At 43.5% G+C, this 22,802-nt stretch overlaps 1 protein-coding gene across 2 annotated transcripts in view; it reads right to left on the bottom strand.

Annotated features, from left to right (window-relative positions):
• Window positions 1-22,802, bottom strand: part of WIPF3 (WAS/WASL interacting protein family member 3) — an 82,773-nt gene that overhangs the window by 29,485 nt on the left and 30,486 nt on the right. The window contains exons 1-2 of one of the 2 annotated variants that reach the window (XM_029589203.1): window positions 13,223-13,335; window positions 12,834-12,975 (exon numbers count right to left, since the gene is read on the bottom strand). In XM_029589203.1, coding sequence (XP_029445063.1) covers window positions 12,834-12,926 — 93 coding nt within the window. In that variant the 5' untranslated portion in view covers window positions 12,927-12,975; window positions 13,223-13,335. Of the gene's footprint in view, window positions 1-12,833; window positions 12,976-13,222; window positions 13,336-22,802 lie in introns of those variants that run through there. The other variant, XM_029589202.1, reaches the window with a different exon arrangement.

The following is a 22,802-nucleotide window of genomic DNA, read 5'->3' as shown; positions in this document are numbered from 1 at the left end:
AATTTTTTTACTGATATAGTTTTTCTATTATGATTGATTCATTAGGCATGGTGAAGTTTGTTTTTCCATTGTTGTACTGCATACAAAGTCTGGCTTGTTGCAATTTCTATTTATAAATTATAGGCACTTTAGTCTGTATTTGGCGAGGGTCCATCTGTTAGACCTGGGGGAAATTCTACACTACTGTGGAGCGCAGAATTTGCGCAGAATTCCACCCTTATGCAGAATTATTTTCTTCATAGAATTGGGCAATTCTGCGCAGAAAATGGCAGAGGAGACCCTAGCATGGTGCGAACGGAGCGCACGAAGATAAAAGCCCCGGTGTGCCGTTCGCCATAGAAATGAAGGCCCCCCCGTGATGTTGGATATGTGCAGTTCGTCGCAAAAATGAAGGCCCCACGTGCCGTGAACACAGTGTGCTCTGCTCGCGGCGAAGATGAAGGTCCTGGTGAGAGAGAGAGAGAGGAAAGGGGAAAGGGAGAGTAGTGTGAGAAAAGGGAGGAGGTGTGAGAGGGGAGGGGAAGGACTGTGAGAGAGGAGAGGGGAGGGTTAGAGAGCAGAGGGGTGAGCAGGAGGGGTAAGAGAGCATGGGAGGTGAGGGGGGGGGGGGAAGAGAAGGAGCCTATATGAGGAGATTGTGAAGGGATTGTGTATATGTGTGAGACAGAGCCTATGTGAATGGGTACATGAGAGAGAGACATTGGTAGCCTGTGTGAGGATGTATGTGTGAAAGAGAAAGGGAGCTTGTGTGGGTGTATATGCAAGAAGAGAGAGGGACCCTGTATGAGGGGGATGTGTGTGTGCGAGAAAGTCTGTATGAGAGTGTGTGTATGTGTACTAGAGAGAGGGAGCATTTGTCTGAGAGAGGGAGGGACAGAGGGAACCTGTGTGAGGAGCAGTACTGGGAATGAAGTCAAAGTCCAGAACTGGCAATAGAATGGAAGGGGTTGAGCCTAGAAGTGGAGGGGAGAGATACTGGCAGGTGGATGAGTTGGAGTCTGAGAGGGCAAAGTGGCCAGGGGAGTAGGGAGAGCGAGTGGAAGGGACACTCTTACAGTGAATTTCTAGGGAAATTCTGCATCTCTAAGTAATAACTTTTTTCTGTATTAATTTAAAATGTAATTACTTAAAGACTGTCATGTAAATTGTGTTATTTTGACCAATATAAAGTCTGCAGAATTTTAAGTTTTTAATGGGCAAAATTTATAATTTATTTGCGCAGAATTCCCCCAGGAGTAATCTGTGTTCTGCCTGTGTGACTGAGGTGAGGTATTCTGCTGGCACGTAGTTTCTGTTTGGGGCTTATTCCATTTTCCTAATAGGAGGTGTACTGGTATTTTATTTGCAATGTTGCATTTTCATAGGTGGGGTTATTGCTGATTGAGTACTGATGCTGCTACTAGAATGGGAGATTTACTATATTGTAATTCAGTTTACTCATGGCTGTCTGAGGACCAAGCCCACAAACATGTGTTACAATAGACCTAATTCCACATGATGTCCAAGTGTCTTCTTTTAGCAGGATTTCTGATAGTCACCTCAGTAGTTTTAAATATTTTTACCTCAATGCCTTTTTTTCATGTAAAATCTTGTTATAAATCCTTAATATTTAATTGTGTGTGGGGAAGTCTGGGAGGTGGGGAGGGGTCCGCCAGGGTAGAAGGTTCACCTAGGGTGCCGAATACCCGTACACCAGCACCAACTGGTCCCAAGGATTCTCTACGCTTATCCCATGCTTCTTAATCTTTTACAGTTTGTGCCTGAAGTAGTTCCACAGATCAGACACCTTTTCTGTGAAGAAATATTTTCTAAGGTTACTCTGAGGTTAACTCCTTAGAATCTCATATCACGATCTCTTGCTCTAGAACTTCCTTTCTCCTGAAAAAGGTTTTGCTATTTGTGTATTTATGCCTTTGAGATTCTGAATGTCTCTAAGATATACAGATCTAGGTTCTCAAGCCTCGCACCTTAGAGCTTATGGTTTAGAGTCTGAACCATTTTGGTATCTTTTCTCCCATGTGCCTCGAATTTGTCTATATCCTTTTGGAGGAGATATGACCTCCAGAGTTGGGCACAATTCTCCAGGTGAGATCTCAGACCCGCAGAGAGGAATTATCAGCTCTTTTCTTTCTACTGGTCATGCCTCTCCTCTATTGCAAAAAAAATAATCTTACTGCTTCTTGCAATAAACGGCAGAAAGAGTAACACTTCCTACATCCCCTCTGCAATATCACTTACATCAATCTTGGACAGAACTGGCCCCTCAAATGATCCCTAAGGCATTTCACTGATAAATCTTTCCTTGGTGTGAACTCCATTAATCACTACTCTCTGTTGCCTCTCTCTCAACCAATTTCTAACCTAGTCAACCACCTTGGGATTCAACCTTTGACTGTTCAGTTTATTTATAAACCTAGCTTGCTACAGAAAGAACAGAAAGCAGTCCCAGGGAGGGATCTAAAAGTTAGGGGAGACAAAATGCATACTGAAGAAATAGGATTGATACAAACTACATAACATTTACTGCATAGGTGAAAGCACATGGAAAAAAAAGTACGAAAAGGACCAGAGTAGAGCTGTCTCTTATTCCCAGTTAAGGAACCATAACATCCTCAACTATCCCAGGGAGTCACACTAAGTTATCAGCCATTGACATTTCCTCCAAGCCAACTGCATTCAAAGTCCTCTCCTCCTTTTAGCATTAACAATCCAAGCCTCCATTCCTCCCCCATCTCTTTCTTTCCATCTTCAGCACTCCATCCCTCTTTATCCTCCTCTCTCAGTCCCATTATCTCTTGCTCCATCTCTTTTCTCACCCCTCTCCCTGTCCTCCTCTCTCTCACTCAACCTGCCAGCTGCCTCTTGCTCCACTTTCCCACCCTCCTCTTGGACTGGATGAACAGTGGGATGCCATGCTGGTGCTCCTGCATGACCAAGCCATGGTATAATCAGGCGAGCAGGCGGGAAGTGCTTTTCCCCCACTCCTCCTCTCCCTATGGCCTACTGGATAAAGGCACTGGTGCTGAGAGCTAACAGCTGCAGGAGGAGGCTGGAGCAGCAGCCCCTGACAGAAGCGTTTCTGGCTTGTCTCCATGGGCCGATCGCGTTACCGAGCCAGTATCGCATGTCCCAAGTGAGAATTTCGTGCCTGTTGACGAGCACGTTCTATTATTCTCTCTTTCTGATGACAGGCCACCTCCATAACCCTGGGGCAGTAATCCAGCCCTGCTGCCTGAGCCTGACCATTTCCACAACTCACCTGAGCTCCACCAGCCTTGCCAGACTGTGGATTCCACCTTCAGCCACAGTGTTGGACCCTGTGGAAGGTTGTTTTTTTTTTTTTTTTTTATAGAGAGGAAGTTTGCTGTGCTGTTAAAAAGTAGTTTGGCAAGCATTTTTGTCTGGCTGTTGCTTCTAGCTTACCCTGCACAGGAGAAGCACGAGAGGAAACTAAGGATACAGGGAAGAAAAGAAAAGACAACTCCCCCCCCTCCCCTCGCCCCCCCGAGTGTCAGAAAGCAAGAAGAGAATCTGGATACACACACGATCGACAGCTCAGCTTTTTTACAAGCACCAACTACACGCAAGGGGGCATGGCCCAAACAGAAGCGCAAACAAGTGTTTTAGACCTATTTAAATACATTTAAATGCACATATATCTGAAAATGAGGGGTTTCGTCATCTAAAAGGTTCCTTTTATTCTATAGCTTTGCCTATGGACAAGGCTGCTAGTTTTATCGTGGTACGATGTGAACCGTTGTGATGTTTCTTGCGAATGACGGTATACAAACTTTTTAAATAAATAAATAAGTGCCACGCCATGGTGGCATGCTGCCCATCCACTGCTCGGCATTACAGCGGCACCACTCATGCTGCTTCTTTCCCCATCCCCATGCCACCGTAGCCACTTACGCTGCTGCTGACTGTGCCCATTCTCAGCACAACAGACTAGGAGGATGCCACGGACAGGGGTCCACGGAAAGACAGAAAAGCAAGGGCAGCACGGAACTGGAACAGAGGGGAGCAACTGGAATTTGGAAGAGAGGAGAGTGCGGGATGGAGGGATAAAGACACTGGAAGGAAGGGGACTGACTGGAAGAGGGTAACGTATGGAGGAGAGGGAGGGAGGAAGAAGAGGAGAAAAGGAAGCAATCAGACAGAAGGGAGGCTGGAGAAAATCTATTTATTACAAGGATTTGAAATCAGTACTCGCTCTCTACTGGAGTACTGAGAGCAAGGTACAGGATTACTGAGCAATTCACACATGTAATACATAAATCCGATACATAGGATATAACACTAGCGTAATCACATACAAGTCTGCTTGAAGAAACATTATGGGGGTAATTTTCAAAAGGATTTATTTGCATAAAAGTTGCATATAATAATATTACAGCAATTCTCAAATGCCCAGTTTTAAGCCTATAAATCCTTTTGAAAACTACCCCCTATGTGCAGTACACAGATACAGCATAAAGGCTTAATCATAAACTGATGGCAGGAAAACAGTGGCAGGGGGGCTGAAGTGCTGGAGTGGGAGGAGGTCAGGGGTATGAGGAAGTGTATTGGTAAGCAGAACAGCCACTGGAAAGTTCTGACAGATGGGCAGAGATGTGAAGGTGGCTGGCGTTGATCGCTAGGAGGGGCAAGCTCGGTGGAAGAGACAGCAGAATGTCAGGGGCTAGTCTGGCCCCTATCAGGAGAGAGGTGCAGAACCTGGGCCTGAACGAGGAGAAGGCCCCCTTCCAAGTTCTGGCCGGGCCTGGAGCCCTTCTTACGATGCAGGAGTAGCAGTCGTGCCTCCTTGCTGAATCACAGACTGAGGTGGTTTGTAAAGAGATGGGGCGATCCTTCACACAGGTTGGGCCCTTGGTCATTTAGGGGCTCATTTCCCCCAAAGGATTTACATGCAGAAACCCCAATTTTTGTGCCTAAATTCTTGTTTGAAAGTCAATTTATAGTGCATGTGCATAAAAGGTGTGTGAGAAATTCTCTCACACATACTAAACACACGAGGTAAATATTCAGCCTCTTTCCGGCTGAACATGTTAGCCGAGATATTCAGCAGTGCAGTTGTGCCGCTGAATATATTCTGCTATCTTACAGTTAGCCGGGTAAAGTTTACCTAACTACCGGACAGCCAAATAGCTGTCCTAGGCTTATCTGGCTAAGCAGGAAAAGGCTGAATGTCAGCACTTATCCGGCTAAGGAGCTCCACCCCAGAACGCTCCGTCCCGCCCCTCATTTAATCGGCCATTTAGCCAGATAAATAAAAGTTAGCTGGCTAAGCGGTAGCCTTGGCCATGCCCAAATATTAAAGCTGGTTGAGTGGCGCTGAATATAGACACCATAGTAAGCAGGAGTCGCCTGGGACGGGGAAAGGATTTTCGCGCGTGTCCGATTTTGATCCGCATGCACCAAGTCAGGCCTGTTCGAGTAGGTGTAACCGTGTGTGAGAGCACATCAGCACTGATTCTGTGCAAACCCGCCAATTTTCAAAGTAGGATTTCCGTGCATAACTCTGCTTTGAAAATTCTGGCTAAGGTCTGCAGGTGTTCGTTACTTGAAAATTACCTTCTTAGAAGCCAGTTCTCAAAAGGGTATAGGAGCTCAACCGTGGGAGCGAGGGCTTAAATCCGTCCTTCTGAACATTTACCAGGGCCCATGCACCTAAATTTATGTGCCCGTTTTCAACTGGAAACTCATGTATTTAAGTCTGGCTGAAAAAAAAGGGCTCCCAGCTTAGGCACCTCACTTATGTGCCAGAGCCGCTTTTGAATATCTGGCTCTTGGTGACTGGAAGGCAAGGCAGAGGGCACGGAGTTAGGTGCGGTAGGGAACTGGTAGCCAGCATTTACGTTCTGGAGGACCGAGGGCAATGTGGTCCCTGTAGCTGCAGTCAAACAGCCACCGTGGTGCAGCATTCTGCATTAGCTGTAAACGACTTGGATGCTTTTGTACAGCACGTTACAGGAACCTAGCTGGGAGAGGATGAACAGGCCCTGTGCATGGAAACATAGTGTGTTTCGTTTTGGTTTTCTTTTAGCTCCATTCAGAATCGTTTTCATTGGAAAACGTGTCATTTTTAGTCTGCACTCTCTCAAATAGCCCCGGAGGTGGTGGAAGGCGTTTCTTGGCAGCTGTGGAGATTTGAACTTCATGGTTAGCTTGGTGTCCAGAAGGATGCCCAGTCTTCAGGCTTTGGACTTTGAGAGAGGGAGTGTTCAGTTTATCAATTTTAATTGCTCAAGGGGAGCAGGGGACAGATTGAGTTAATACCTCTTATGTTGCAGGGATTGAGCTTCAGTTTATTAGAAGTGGCCCACATTGTTTATATTTTGCATGGCTGAAAAGCAAAGCAGAAAAGGGGAAAATAGAGAAAGGAGGTAATAAACCCCCCCCCCCCCCCCACAGAGTCCAAAAAATTATAGAATCCGAATATACATAGCAAAGGTTAGAAACATTTATTTTTTAAAGAAACAAAGTTAAAACTTGGACAATTTCGATACATTTGACAGATTTATATATTTTAAGTACTGCATAACAGTACACAAAATGTATGCAAACAGAGCACTGCAACTTGAAAACCGTACCACAGAATTTCACCTTGGCCATACCAAACTAGGAATCTTGGTTATGCTGATTGCTGTTATTTTAAAGTGCTACTTATCTGCCCTCCCTGCTCTCAAACAAAGACAGCCTGGAGCCAGCTCCCGGGCTAAGATGCCGTGGCACAGGGGATCAAGGTTGAGATCCACTGCCCGTTAAGAACAGCTTTTGCAGCCACTCCGGCAGCTACTCCGGCATGAGGAGAGGAGTTGTCAAAAGATGGGAGGTTATACAAAGGAGGAAAATGCAGAACTAAGCAAATAAATATATCACGGATGCCTTCAGGGGAAGTTCTATCATGAGGCAGGGTGAGATGGTGGCCTCGGGTCGCAGAATTTTGGAGTGGCAAAAAAAAGTGTTCCTCAAAAACACTCCCGTGGCATCTGCATCCCCACCCAGGCAGGGGGGGGGGGGGGGAAATCACCAGTCTCCAGGAATCCCAGGCCCTGTGGGCAGAAAGACAAACCTAGCGCTGGCAGGGCAGAATTCTGACGTGCCGCGGGCGGGAGTACGACGTACCCAAGGGGATCCCAGGCCCCGCGGGCAGAAAAGCCATTAGCGACGGCGGCACGGGATTCTGACATGCCCACGGATAAGAGAAGAGAGACATGGCGATTAAGGTAAAAGGGAAGAGTGAGAGAATGGCATGGGAGGGGGATAAGTGAATGATACGAGATGGAAGGGAAGCAAAGGAGGCTGAACAAGTGAGAGGGGATGGAAGGGAAAGTGGGATAAGTGGATGAGAAGGAAGGTAAGACAAGGGGTTGAGTGAGCAGGAACAGATGGGAAGGTGGAACACGAGGGAGCATGAGAATGATTGCACGTGTGTGTGAGTATGTGCGACTGTGAGCGAGCATGTGTGTGTGAGTGAGTGCATTTTGAGAATGAACATGTATATTAGAAAGTGTGTGCATATGAGAGAGAGTGGCCAAAGATTGTGTGTAGCTTCCCTTCCTCCACTAAGACAGGACAATTTCAAGGTGACTGAATCAAAAGTTCCCAGGTATGGAAAATTGGGAATTTTTTAAAATCCTTATTAGTTTTAATGATTATTGGATGTTATTTGATGTGTCTGCTGTTTTGAAATATTTTATTGGTTTTGGTATATAAATTTAATTATATAACGTTATTTATCAGTTGTCTTGAAATATGTATTTTTCTTTATTAGTATGGCTTTATTATGAATGTTTTATATTTCCTGATTTTATTTTTGTTTTAATGAGGAATGGTGATGTTTCTGATTTCCACTGAAGCACCTCATACAGAGTCTGGCTTTTGTGATTTCCAGTACTGTTTTTGTTTGCATGTTTCTCTCTATACTTTAAGGTCACTTTGTATTAGGTGAGGGAATGTGTATATTCTGGTGTGTGATGGAGGTTAGTTATTCTGCTACTGTGTAGGGATCTATAGCAGTGTGTCTTGTTCTGTTTTCTTAATAGGAGGTGTATCAGTGTTTTAGGGCCTGGTGTAATATTTACAGTGTTGCATTTTCTTGTGTAGGGTTCTTACTGTTTGAGTGCTGGCATTTAATGCCTTTTTGGTATGGGATGTTTACTATATTGTAATTGTAGTTCAGTTTATTCATGGCTTTCTGAGGGCCAAGCCCAAACAACACACTTTATAATAGACCTAATATATGGGCTCAAAGTGCCTTTTTACAGGGATTCATCATTGTCCCCACAGCAGTGCATGTAAATATAATATCCATGTTGTGATTTTTTTACAACAGAAAACTGTACTTTGAATATCGTTTTTCAGACAAAATCTATTATAAATGCATAATTTTTAATTGTATGTGCAGCAAGAGCTGGGAGTAGGGGAGGGGATGAGTGCAAGGCTGTAAGGTTTGCCGAGTGCCCAATACCCTTGCACTAGCCCTGAGAGTGCACGCTATGCACAGACGCTTTCCATTCACTCATCTCCCACGTTCCCAGGATGCAAATACCGGGGAAGGTTGGGAAGCAGATTGGTCAGTTCCCAAGGTTGCCAGCTTCCTAGAAATATTATCACTGACATATTTATCTGGCACTCTTCTGGGAACTCTGACCTCTGCCTGCCCATGTCCCCAGCATTTCAAATCATCAAAAGGGCCAGACTCCAAGAGGGCCGCCCCCCGGGGCCATCTTGGTGATTTGACCTGCACAGTGCTTTGAGTGGGGGTGGGGGGAGCACCATCTCATCCCTCGCCTCAGGCAGCAGATTGCCTTGAGCCACCCCTGGATGCTTTTCCTGCATTCTGAAGGGAATACCGGTATTTAAACTGATCAAGCCAGCTCTCTTTAACAGCTGGAATGCCCTTTAGCTGCTCTGGTTCTGCCTCACTTGGATGCTATGAAATAAAAAGCAGAGTGAGCAGCATATCGTGCTGTTGCTTTAAGTGCATTCTCAAAATAATGAATTAAAAAACACAAAAACCACAAGCAAGTATACTCTTCCCCTTGCTGAAAAGCACACATGTAGTGCAATTGAAAATATAACCAGAATCCCATTCTGAGCAGTCCAAGGCAGCCATTGCAGAGTCTGATTCTACATCATTCTGAGTGGAAGTCTTTTATAAATCTTATACTAAAACTGCTGATTGCAGAAAGAAAAGCTTTAATTAACAAGTGGAACAAGAGAGCCAGCGATTACTTATGAATTTGTAGCCCGCCTATCTAAAATGCTGGGCAGTTACCAGCTGCATTCCTCAGCCATTCAATGGAATGTGGCATAAACACTGAAACAGGTACATTAGGGAGTAAACAACTTTACGAAATGAAAAACAGGGTCTTCATGGATTTCTTTAATCAATCTAGAAACATCGTAATGATAAATATGCAAATACCCCTTGATATAACCACCACAGGGGCAGAGTATCATGTGTTTGTACTCTCCACTGAACACTGCAGTAATGCAGCATGCAGCATCAACTTTGGGGCTGGAGATAAATTGGGATAAATTGTTATGTAACGTTGAAAAGGGGAATAAATGTGATTCGAGGCATGGAAAGAGGTGCCCTGCCCAATGAAAGGCACACATGAAATGTCCCCAAGCGCCATCCGTACTTTAAGGCAAAAGGAAATGCATTGGGAACAAGACACACAGGGGCGGATTTTAAAAGCCCTGCTCGCGTAAATCCGCCCGGATTTACACGAGCAGGGCCTTGCGTGCCGGCGCGCCTATTTTCCATAGGCCTGCCGGCGCGCGCAGAGCCCCGGGACTCGCGTAAGTCCCGGGGTTTTTCGAGGGGGCGTGTCAGGGGGCGGGGCCGATCGGCACGGCGTTTTGGGCCGGGGCGGTCCGGGGGCGTGGCCGCGCCCTCCGGAACCGCCCCCAGGTCGCGTCTCAGCACGCTAGCGGCCCGCTGGCGTGCGGGGATTTACTTCTCCCTTCGGGAGTCGTAAATCCCCGGACAAAGGTAGGGGGGGGTTTAGATAGGGCCGGGGGGGGTGGGTTAGGTAGGGGAAGGGAGGGGAAGGTGAGGGGAGGGCGAAAGCGAGTTCCCTCCGAGGCCGCTCCGATTTCGGAGTGGCCTTGGAGGGAACGGAGGCAGGCTGCGTGGCTTGGCGCGCGCCGGCTGCACAAAATCCGCAGCCTTGCGCGCGCCGATCCTGGATTTTAGCGGCTACGCGCGTATCTACTAAAATCCAGCGTACTTTTGTTTGCGACTGGTGCGCCAACAAAAGTACGCGAACGCGCAGTTTTTGTAAATCTACCGCACAGGTTTCACATAAATGTGCTAAACTGTATTTGAAGTACTATATGCACCATGCCTGTTTCAAATACATAATGGAGTTACTTTTAAAAAAAATTCTGGGAAGAGTGTAAAATTTCAAACATTCCTTTTGATACAAAGGGCCTACACTTTCAGAGGCTTGAAAGCCAGAACGAATAATTTAAACTGAGTTCTATAGCCCACTGGCTATGAAAAGTAATGTTGAGCTTGAGTCACAGTATTCTGAATTAACGGTACCCAGAGAGTACTCTTTAGAGGTAACCCAGTGTAAAGAGAGTTGCAATAATCCATCTAAGATGTTATCATAGTACTGGACATCAGTCTTCAAGCTTCTTCTTCCAAAAAAAAAAAAAAAGGGTTGAAGCTTGCAAAATTTGATGGAGCTGAAATATATATTTTTTGAAATTGAAGCTATTTGGAGCTCCATAGTCCATGCAGAGTCAGTCACAGCCACCTACAAACCTATTTCTCATGCCTAAGTAAGAAAGATGGCAGAATTACGAATGCATAGGAAAGATGAGTGAATAGACAGTAGTCAGGGTTGAAGCCTTGACAATCAGCATTACTGCTCACAAGGTTCAAACGTAGGCTGATTCAACCACTTTGTATGTCAAACCTATTCAAAAACTATTACGAGGGAACTGTATTGGCGCATGGTGGGGTAAAGTCCGAGCAGCCCTGTCACGTGTAAACTTAACCCGAATGTTCTATGCTAATTTATGAAAATTTGCAGGTAATCTGTAAAAAGCCTTGGGCACATAACACACAAAGTTTCACTTCCACTTTGGAGGGTATAACTTACGTGGGTTAACTTTAAAATCAAAAAGTATGCATGGAGGTTCCAATTCTATCCCAACCCCGCCCCCTCCCCCCACCGGAATGCCTCTCTGCAGTGCATGTAATACTACTCATGTAACTGGGTTATGAACGCAGAGCCACGGGCTATTTTATATCAGCCTTTTACGTGCATAAAACTAGGGTTCACGTATGTAAAATCCGCCTCTATGTATCTACATTTAAACTTTTCATATTCTACCCAGGCAATAGCACTTGTTCTATATTGCAATTATTTGATGCGATTCTCTGAGCATTGAACCCAAGTCCTTTAAGATTTCTTGTATCACACTCAGTTTACCCAGATTATTCTATTAAGAAGCTGAAATGTTCTCTTCTGAAGAGCCACATTACCTTACTTCTCCCTCCTTGATTTGGGAGGACTTATCTCATATGACCAATGTTTATGCTATTCAAAAACATCACACAACCTCAATTCCATGTGTTCTCCAGTAGAGTACCAGATGTTGTACAACTCCGCGAACGAAAGGAGAGTCCCTCGCTCACTGCACACATCTTCCTGCCAGCTGAGCACACTGCTATCTCCCATCTGCTGGCTCCACTGGGAAGTTCTCTCTCCCATCAGTGCCATGCACAGTCAGGAAGCTCACACTTTCTTCTCTACAACAGATGGCTCTGGCAGGGAGAGGGAGTATTGCATCACTACTGATGCAATGGCAAACAGCGTCTCCCATCCCATCCCAGCCCTGGAGGCATTCCTTACTTAACAGGGTTTCAAGATAAAAAGGATAGATCTGTATACTCCAGATCTCTAACGCATGGCAAATATACACTGAGCATTTGCTTTATAAACATCTGAAAAAGCAGGCCAGTCAGGTGCGCCTCCAGAACTGGATTGGAAAAAGACTGCACTATCATATCGCAAAAAAATACAGCACCAATATGATACAGGCAAAATTATCTGCAGCTCTAAGCACAGCTCAGTCAGTCATTTACTTACAAAGCTAACTGCCAGTCCCAGGGAATTTCAGTCCTGGTTTCTTCAAAATGTAAAAACTAACAACTATGCCAAGCTGTAGATTAGTTTTCTGGTCTGAGGCACATGTCTGCATTTGGAGGGACAGTCCACCATTTTCAATTGAATAGTGACACCTTTCCCTCACTATCCTTCAAAAACATTCACATAGCCAAGTGCATTTTAATCAGGCATTTTTAAAATATCCCTCTTTCAAAATATATACAGTATGTTCCAAAATGTCCCACAATCATCATTTGGAAAGTTGACCACCTTAGAGATAAAATCCTAATGTACTAATGCACTGGGGTTCTTTGACTAGTACATTCCATTTTTGTTTATTCCTTTCATGCAATACCTCACCTTTCTTTCAGCATCGAAGCAGCTTATAATGGAAATCAAAGTTAATTCAATTAATAAAAACAATAAAGTACAATTCAAAAATTATACAATCCTGCACAATAAACCCTCAGCATACCTAAAAAAAAAACAACCAACAAAAAACAACCCATAATAAAAGTCTCACAATCAGTAACCCCCTCCCCCAGGGGCACACAATCCCATCACACCCAACCTCCCTTCAAGGAGCACTATGGGAGAACTCCCTCTCCACAGTATCACCAGTGTGCCAGGATTCTGTGCCTGTACTACATGTCTACAACCATTTTAGAAACATAAAAAAACATAAAAAAACCTTACCAGGGAGTATGATGGAGGTGGTGGTGGCGGCGGCGGCCCTGGTCCCCCAGATGTAAGTAAAGGAGGAGGAGGGGGAGGTGGCGGCACTGGCATGAGTCAAACCTCTGATTTTACTCTTACACGTGTGGTAAGATTTGCAGTCCTGGAAAAAAAAAAAAAAAAAGAAGGATAAATGCAATAAAAAGAACAATCAAAAAAATCACTAAAAATGTTAGCCAAACAAAATGCATAAGAGGGGAAAATGCTCATATAACAGAATCGCCAGTCATATTTAACTGTTCAAGCTATATTTCATCATCGCCTCCTCCTTCCATGTGTAAAAAAATTTTTTAAAACAAATTTTTAATTGCTTCAACACACAATATAAAAATTACAACCAAAACACTTACCTTTAGCTGTGATGACGGTGTCTACTTATAAGCTTTCAGGAAACCCGACATGGGCCGCATTTTGAAAAATGCGGCTTTCTTCTTCAGGGTAAAACTTCTTCTTTGAATTGCACCACCAGTAAAAATAAATAAATAAATAAATAATAAAAAAAATAATCTTTTGGTGAAAAATCACTCAATCGCTTGTAGCAAAATCTCTCTTCCTTGGCATGTCTGCTTTAAAGAAGGACCAGAATAGTTAAATATGACTTGGCAGCTCTATTATATGAGTATTTTCCCCTCTGATGCATTTTTGTTTGGCTAACATTTTTGGCGATTTCCTGTAGATCATTTTCTAGCTGATAAATAAAAGAATGCCACCGCTCTTTAAGACAAGATTTTACGCACTGACGCAAGGGACATGCGCATTTATAGGGGCCGATGCAATACAGTGAGCTCAGCCGAGCGCACTGTCTAACCCATGGCTGGACGCGCATCCACAGCCCCTTATTCTATAAGAGATTAGCGCGCCCAATCCCCCGCGAAACTAACAGCGCTCATCCCATGCAAATGTATGTTGATGAGGCTATTAGCTATTCTCCCCTGATGAAAAAGAAAGTGCACCCATCGTGCACATTTTTACCCTCAGAAATTAATGCCTGCCCAGAGCAAGCATTAATTTCTGAGCAGCCCAAAACGTGTACAGGAAAGCAGAAAATACTGCTCTTCTGTACTTCCTCCGACTTAATATCAAGGCACAGGTTAGGAAAACAGACACTCGTAAAATTGAGTGTTCGTTTTCCTAACCCGTCGATAACCACCTCTCCTGGGCACCCGCTGCCAAGGAGGTGTTAGGGGCACACATTTGTCCCCAGCATCTCCTTGGCAGCGCGACCCCTCATTTAAATATTCGATCATCACGTGCCCTGGGCTTCTCATCTGTGAGAATTCTACTCCTGGGGACATTTTTTTGTTAATGGCATGACAAAAAGGATAAAAGGAATCAGAGCAGGGTGGGGTGAATAATGTGAGTAAAGGCAGAATAAAGGTAATTTTAAATAAATAACTAAATAAAGTCACTGGAATTCAGATGCAGATTTGTAATACAATTAAACAGAGAAATGCTCATGATAACACGGCCTGTCATCCCTGCCTGGATGAAAGGGGTTGAGATCATAAAACAAAAGGCGGAAGGATTCAGCTGGGTACTGATTCCGGTTTGTGAAAGTTTGATAATGCTGGCTTATCCTAAACAGCACACTGGCAATGAATGCTGCATTCTAGGGATGTGCTTTTGCTTCGTTTTGTGTAATTTTCAAAATGAAAATGAGAGAAAAAAAACATTAAATTGTTTTATTTCGTTTTTCCATTTTGGTGTGCATTAAATGGTTATAGTGCACATTAAAACAATTCAGTGTACTAAATAAAACTGAACAGCCAAAAATAAAATTAAATCCCCCTCTTCTCCCCACCCAATGAAAACAAACAAAAAATCCCTGCCTACCCCCACTGCATTTTGATTGATTCCTGTAGCAGGCACAACAGCCCAGAAAGGACCTTGCAAGTTGCAACTGATTTCTATCACCTAACACTGGATCTCTTACAGTGCACGAAGGGTAAGATGTCACTGCTCAATGAAGAATAAAAATCAAATGCATTTTTCTTTTAAATCTTTTTAATTTATGCAATTTTATAATAGAACTTCAAGAAAACAACTTGAGTTAGAAATACACATGTGCAGTAATATCAGATGTCAAAGAACAAATCCCAGCAAAAGAATAAAAATCCCTAGTGTCCCCAGGGATCCAAGTCTCAGTCTCCAAAGGGGAAACCCCCCCCCCCCCCCCCCCCCCACAAATCAAGAAAAAAAAAAAAAAAGGGTGTCTGAAAAGGACAGGGCAAATATAGGACCCAATTCAGGCAGGGATATCTCAGGAAACTAAACAATGGCATGTCAGGCTGCCTCATCACGGTCATCTAGGATGGCGCAACGCAAATAAAGTTGGATCCTTGAAATTTTACAAAGCCTTTCCATGGGAATTTAAGAAAACCAAGCACAGAAAAGTGTGCTACCCGAGTTCGCAGTGTTCCTCCGCGCTACCCTGGGATACATCTGGAAACATGCGTAAGTGTCATGTTTCAGAGACACGTCACATCAAAATGTCCAAAATTAAAAATGGAAAACCCAGTCCTAATTGGGATATAAATGCAAAAGTCACAACCACGTGCACTCTCACACGCATACTTTTTAAAATCAAGAAGAGTGTAAGTACAGATTCCTGACTCTGTCCCAACTTTGTGTCCCCGCTCCCCCCCCCCATGTACACAGAAGTACATTCAAAACATACCGAGCCTGAGTCAATTATACAACTTCCATTTGCCTGCATAAACCTGTGTTTTATGTGCATAAATGGCTTTGAAAGTTACTCTCAGGCATGTCAATGAATAAGGGGGGGTCGATTATCAAAGGGTTTAGGTGTCTCATTTTGTGAGTTAGGCTCCTAAATTGGTCCTTTGGAAAATTTACTAGGCTGAGTTCGAAAATTTAGGCTCCTAATGTCACTAGGTGCCTAAATTTAAGAGTCTATAAAGTGAGTGACTATGGCGGCAGAGTTAAGATGGGTGTGGCAAAATGGGGGATCTTTATGCCCGTTAAGATTTATTCTGCACCGAGATTTATTTTTGTTTCCCCTGTAACATCTTTTCCTTGCAATCCTTGAATTGACAGGTAGGTGGCAGTAACTGCTGCTCACTCTGCAGTTTCTTGCAGCTAGGACTAAACAGGTTAACTTGCCATGTGCACAAAGTGAAGCTTGGAAGCCATCCTTCCCCAGTCTCCTCAAGGCGGAACAATATTTCAACATTCTGTATTACTACTGGTAAGGAAGCCAGGGCCTTGAGTTTTAATTGGTTGTACAGCACCAGCTTGAATGACCTAGCCCAGAATTGGCCAGAAATCTCATTCTTGGCAGGGAACACAGAAGAACCAGAACTGTGCCAGGGCCCTGTCCTAGCTCTACACATCCTTGTACAATCTCTCCTAAAACTCCCCAGTTACTAGCTAAATACAGTGAAACGTATCTAGTTAGCATTAGCTGTACGAGCCATTGTTCTTTTATCTATTGCTGTTTGCAAATTAAATCTAACAACAAATACCAAGAACAGTGAACAGAAATATTTATTATTTTTATATACCGACATTCGATCTCAATTGGGATATCACATCGGTTTACATTCAGGCACAGTTTATGGTGTTAAATCTGTCTTATGAGCAATTGACAATCACAGCATTTTTTATATTTGGTTTGTGGGTACATTTATAGAAACTGCTTGGCTCTTGGGTTGTGTAGGGTCTCAGTATCTCTAGAAACCACTAGGCAATTTGCATGTGGGCAGTGTATTTGCCTATAGGCAAGTAGGAACCCAGTTGGCAGGTGGGAGACTGCCAATGTAGGAGCATGAGCGAAGGTGCAGGTGGACCTGGGTAGTTTTTGGCAAGATCGCCTGAGTGTCCAAAGGATTAACTCCAAGTAGGTGTTAGGGGTAATGCTAATGCATTACATGACAGCAGGGGAAAAAAATTAGGTTCTTAGTACCAATTTTCAGCACTAGGCAGATAAATTAGGTCCCTAAATCTAGATGAATTTTCAGCCAAAAATTTACATAAGAACATAAGATATGCCATACTCTGTCAGACCAAGGGTCCATCAAGCCCAGTATCCTGTTTTCAACAGTGGCCAATCCAAGTCTCCAAACATTAAATAGATCTCAAGCTACTTACACTAACTGCTGTAACCACATCCTCTGGCAATGAATTCCAGAGCTTAACTATGTGCTGAGTGAAAAAGAATTTTCTTCAATTTGTTTAAATGAGCTACCTGCTAACTTCATGGAGTGACCCCTGGTCCTTCTATTATCTGAGAGTGTAAATAACTGATTTACATTAACCCGTTCAACTCCTTTCATGATTTTGTAGACCTCTATCATATCCCCCCCTCAGTCTTCTCTTCTCCTAACTGAACAAGCCCTAACACTTCTTTAGCCTTTCCTCATAGGGAAACTGTGCCATGCCCCTTATTTTGGTCGCCCTTCTCTGCACTTTTTCTCCAGTGCATCTATATCTTTTTTGAGATGCGGTGACCAGAATTGCACACAGTATTCAAGGTGCAGTCTCATGGAGCAATACAGAGGCATTATGTCTTGCACTGTTTTATTTGCCATTCCCTTCCTAATAATTCCTAACATTGCTTGCTTTTTTGACTGCCACAGCTCACAGCTGACAATTTTAATGTATTATCCACTATGACGCCTAGATCTCTTTCCTGGGTGGTAGCTCCTAAGATAGAACCTAACATCGTGTAACTACAGGAAGGGTTATTTTTCCTTAAATGCTTCACCTTGTACTTGTCCACATTAAATTTCATCTGCCATTTGAACGCCCAATCTTCCAGTTTTGGATTTTTACACTGAAAACTCAGATGCTGATCGGATTAAATGAAGAACTGGACTGGAGTTCTTTGATTTAATATGTACTGTGATGTTGGTGGGTAGACGTGCTTTTGGATTGGTGGATTTGAAACATGAGTGGAGTATAGGTAAGTCAGCAATTTGGAGCATTTAGAACAGCATGGTGGAAGAGAAGCAATAGATCCGTTCGGATAATAGCAGAGACGGCAAAGAATAATTAAACGCTTGAAGAAATGCTTGCAAGCTAGAGACAGAGAAAACAATTAAGCGCAGAAATTTTTGCTTTCGACTTCCGAAGCTATATAAAAATCCCCTAAGGAAAGATCAACGGATCTGAAATGAGACCCCGTTGGAAAACGGTTACTTGTAGAGATAAGTCTGTTTATGATATAGAAAGCATTTGAACTATATATAATGTTGGTGCTTGCAAGGTTACATTGGTGTTATATGGAAAACATTACCTCTTAAAGCATTTGAAGAAGAAGTTCGGCAAAATTATTTGAAGATTTTAAATGGGTTGTCACGCTGAAAATAAATAAAAAAAAGAAAAGAAAAGGTCGGAGGAGGTTGGTTAATGAGTATACTGCTATAGCACATTACTGGGTGGTAGTGGCAAAATAATGTTGTATGAAACCTTCCACTCCTTCCTTAAAAATTCTTTTGTTTCTCAATAAAAGAATTTAAAATCTTTTGGATTAAGGGTAAAAAAATATTTAAAGTTTTCACGGGAGTTAAAGGTAAAAAAGGAAGTAATTGAAGTAAATAATTAATAGCGAGGTGATAATCGAGGCACTCATATATAGTTGTGGATCCCTCCCAAAAAGTTTTTATAGTGTGTGGATTGATTGGTATCAATAAAAGATGCGACATGCTCTTGTGCAACAAGCCATTTCTGGAGGTTGATCATGTACAAGGAAAAAACTGCACGGAGGATCTGTGTATGAAGTATTTCAGTGCACCTTGATGAAGCACTCTTCCCCAGCAACTTGTTGGTGATCATAGAGCTCTGGTGTGTATTCATCTGCCAGCTCTGCAAAACTCCTGGTTTCCCCGATGATGATCGATTTGAGTTGCGGCAGAGCATCTTAAGTTTGGTCAACTTATGATTTCCCACGAGAGAACTCGACCACCCTAGAGGCGCAGATGCCAGAAAATTGGCAAGCTGCAACTGAGGCCTAACTGTTTTGCCAAGCCCCTTAATAACGTTCAGCTCCCAAATGCTGCTGTGGAAACTGGATGAGGCCAATTATCTGATGGAAGAATGACAGCAGAAGAATATGTACCTGAATTGGAGGTTGCAAGCATAAGGAGAGGAGATCTCCATAGAAGCACTGTGCACACCAGATCCCACTGGTCAGCATGTATCGTTGTCAATGAATGGGAAAAAAAAAGTCTGAAGCTGAGCAATGCTCTGTTGTTCTCCCCCGCCTTACTTGAAGATGCCACTATGGTACAGCCAGGCGAAGATAACCGAGAAATCCCTGGAGAAGATCTGTAGCAGTCTACCAGTTTGCCAGATTTCAGTAGGAGAGTGGGGTCTCTCCACCATAACGGAAGTCAGAGTCAAAAGGCAGATGAAGAGGTTCCAGATAGCCCTGGTTTTGAAGCTAATGGTAGACAGGCTCCCTGCATTGTATCAGATACTGTTGGAGATAAGCCTCAGAGAATAATAATTATTTTGATTTTTAGCCCACCTTTTCAATTAATGCTCAAAGAGGCTTACAGCACTGTTAGTATTCAGGTACATTAAGTCCATGCCCCATAAAGCTTGCAATCTAAGTGGGTGCCTGAGGCAAGAGAAGATATGGTGACTTGCCCAAGGTCACAAGGAATGCAAGTGGGGGAGTGGAATTTGAACCATAGTTTATCTGGTTCTCAGCCTATTGCTCTAACCACTAGGTGAGTCACCCACTCACTAAGCCAGTCTCTGAGGGAAAAGCCATTTCAGAAGCCAAAGGCCACCATAGTCTGATGTGGGGCATGCCATTCAGCCATGAGTGGGTCAGAAAACATTCCTCAGCCACACTCTGGATTTCACCAACTTGGCCGAATATGATTCACCCTGGAGAGCAAAGGGGAAAAGATGAAGAGAAAAAGGATGAGAGATGCTCTGAGGCCATTAATGCCCAAACAAGAGGACTTTTGGAACAAATCTAGTGGTAGAACAGACACATCTCTGTGTTTACCAACTGGTATGCCTCTGCAAAGCAGAAAGGGAAATCTAAAATATTTGTGAACGACCAGTGGGGTTACAAGGATCATGTCTCCCCACTTGATGCATGGAGATTAAGAAATATGGGTACATCAGAAAGTGATGAACATCTCAGGCATTAACCCACATGTGCTCACTTGTCCTCCAAAACAACTTTCTTCCACCAATTAACTGAAAACACTGAAGTGTCATGGTAAGCAGGCCACAGTGTGTAGATGCCTAACATGGCATGCATTTCCTAATGGCAACCATAAAATTACCAGTGTCATCAGAAAACAGCCGGTTGAAATGAAACGTTGAACATTCCAACTTGAACCACCACAAGTAGCTGCTCCATCTATTACACTAAAGTGGTGCTTGTTCTTTCACCATGTTAGGTGATTGTTGACCATTGCGTAAGGGCCCTGATGGAGTTTTGGGGATGCCAGCCTCCCCATTTGGGCATTGGCCCATAAAACCGATATGGCCTGTTTTTAACTTTTAAAGTTTAACTCTGCTATGCTAAGGAGGAGCCAAGGAACCCAGAAGTTCCTCAAGAACGAATCTCAGTGGTTCTGAATGGCGAACACAGGAATGAAGCCTCCCAAATATCAGGGTCAGTACGACCAGTCCTGAAATATTTCCCTGAGTTTGTGGCTTCAGGTTTTCCCTGCATATGATTCTTCCAGGGAGTTAAATTCTCTTAAGTTGGAAGAGAATAGTAAAAACTATTATGTTAATCATGGTTACTTCTTATGTTTGAATATAAATTTGAAAAAGGGGTCCTTGACTGGTCTACAATGCTTTTGTTACATGTAAATGTGCTTAAAGTTTTTCACATGTACAAGTTTTTATTTCTCTTACCGCTGCAGCAGGATATTAACTGCCAAAAAGATTCTTCTCTTGCAGCTCAAAGGGGTATGGGATTCAGGTAATTGCCCACTGCTCATTTCCATTTAACCCAAGATGATGCACAAGGTTCTAATGCTCACCTTTAAGAGCTCAGACAAGCTGTTCAGGTACTTTGAAGAAGTTATAAGAACATGCCATACTGGGTCAGACCAAGGGTCCATCAAGCCCAGCATCCTGTTTCCAACAGTGGCCAATCCAGGCCATAAGAACCTGGCAAGAACCCAAAAACTAAGTCTGTTCCATGCTACTGTTGCTAGTAATAGCAGTGGCTATTTTCTAAGTCAACTTAATTAATAGCAAGTAATGGACTTCTCCTCCAAGAACTTATCCAAACCTTTTTTGAACCCAGATACACTAACTGCACTAACCACATCCTCTGGCAACATATTCCAGAGTTTAATTGTGCATTGAGTAAAAAAGAACTCTCTCAGATTAGTTTTAAATGTGCCACATGCTAACTTTATGGAGTGCTTCCTAGTCTTTCTATTGTCTGAAAGAGTACATAACCGATTCACATCTACCCGTTCTAGACCTCTCATGATTTTAAACACCTCTAACATATCCCCGCCTCAGCCATCTCTTCTCCAAGCTAAAAAGTCCTAACCTCTTTAATCTTTCCTCATAGGAAGCTGTTCCATTCTCTTTATCATTTTGGTCGCCCTTCTCTGTACCTTCTCCATTGCAACTATATCTTTTTTGAGATGCGATGGCCAGAATTGTTCCTGGCTTCAAGAACCAACAGCTGGAACAACTGCAAGAATTGCAACTGCCAACAATTGCAGAGTCATGCATCTGGGGTGTGGTAATCTGAAAGAGCTATATGCGTTGGGGGGGTGAAGGGCTGATGTGCACAGAGCAGGAGAGAGACCTTTGGGTGATAATGTCCAAAGACATGAAGTCGACGAAGCAACGTGACACGGTGATAGCCAAAGCCAGAAGAATGCTGGGCTGCGTAGAGAGAGGAATATCTAGTAAGAAAAGGGAAGTGATAATCCCCTTGTACAGGTCCTTGGTGAGGCCTCACCTAGAGTACTGTGTTCAGTTCTGGAGACCGTATCTCAAAGGAGACAGAGACAGGATGGAGGCGGTCCAGAGAAGGGTGACCAAAATGGTGGGTGGTCTCCATCGAATGACTTATGAGGAAAGATTGAAGAACCTGAATATGTACACCCTGGAGGAGAGGAGGAGCAGAGGTGATATGATACAGACATTCAGATACTTGAAAGGTTTTAATGATCCATGGTCATAAACAAACCTGGTCCATTGGAAACAATTTAGTAGAACTAGGGGTTACGATTTGAAACTCCAGGGAGTAATACTTAGAACCAATGTCAGGAAATATTTCTTCACTGAGAGGGTGGTGGATGCCTGGAATGCCCTTCCGGAGGAAGTGGTGAAGACTAAAACTGTGAAGGATTTCAAAGGGGTATGGGATAAACACTGTGGATCCCTAAAAGGCTAGAGGGTGGGAATGAATAAAAAAAAAAAGCTTAACCGGCACGGAGCGGCAGTTACTACCCTTAAGAGAAACATGGGGCAACCTGCACGAAGTGGCAGTTACTACCTTGGGAAGCTTGCTGGGCAGACTGGATGGACCATTTTGGTCTTTTTCTGCTGTCATTACTATGTTACTATGCTATGGTGCTGTTCCTAGTCCTAGCTGTCAAGACCAGGAGGATAGAGGTCAGAAGTATTTAACCCCTTGATCTGTTTGGATGTTGTACTTGCATATCCACCCAACAACTCATCGGGGAATCTGGATACTCATCCACCTTAACCTGAGGATATCCTAAGTTACCTATAAAATTACCTTCTCCTTCAAATAAATGTTGGATTTGCTGCAATTAATCAATACCTACTAGCATGTACATATTGAAAATTTAAATCCTCTGTGGGACTGAGTTCAGGTCTCCAAGTGTTACTTTTCTGTGTTTTGCTATGCAAAGTGTGCTTCAGCAGAATTGAAACAAACTGTACTCTCATTAGAACATAAGAAATTGCCATGCTGGGTCAGACCTGGGGTCCATCAAG

The sequence above is a fragment of the Rhinatrema bivittatum genome, chromosome 2 (assembly GCF_901001135.1).
Source record: "Rhinatrema bivittatum chromosome 2, aRhiBiv1.1, whole genome shotgun sequence".
NCBI lineage: Eukaryota > Metazoa > Chordata > Amphibia > Gymnophiona > Rhinatrematidae > Rhinatrema > Rhinatrema bivittatum.
The sequence above is the reverse complement of the archived record's forward strand: the minus strand, read 5'-3'. Positions and strand labels throughout refer to the sequence as shown.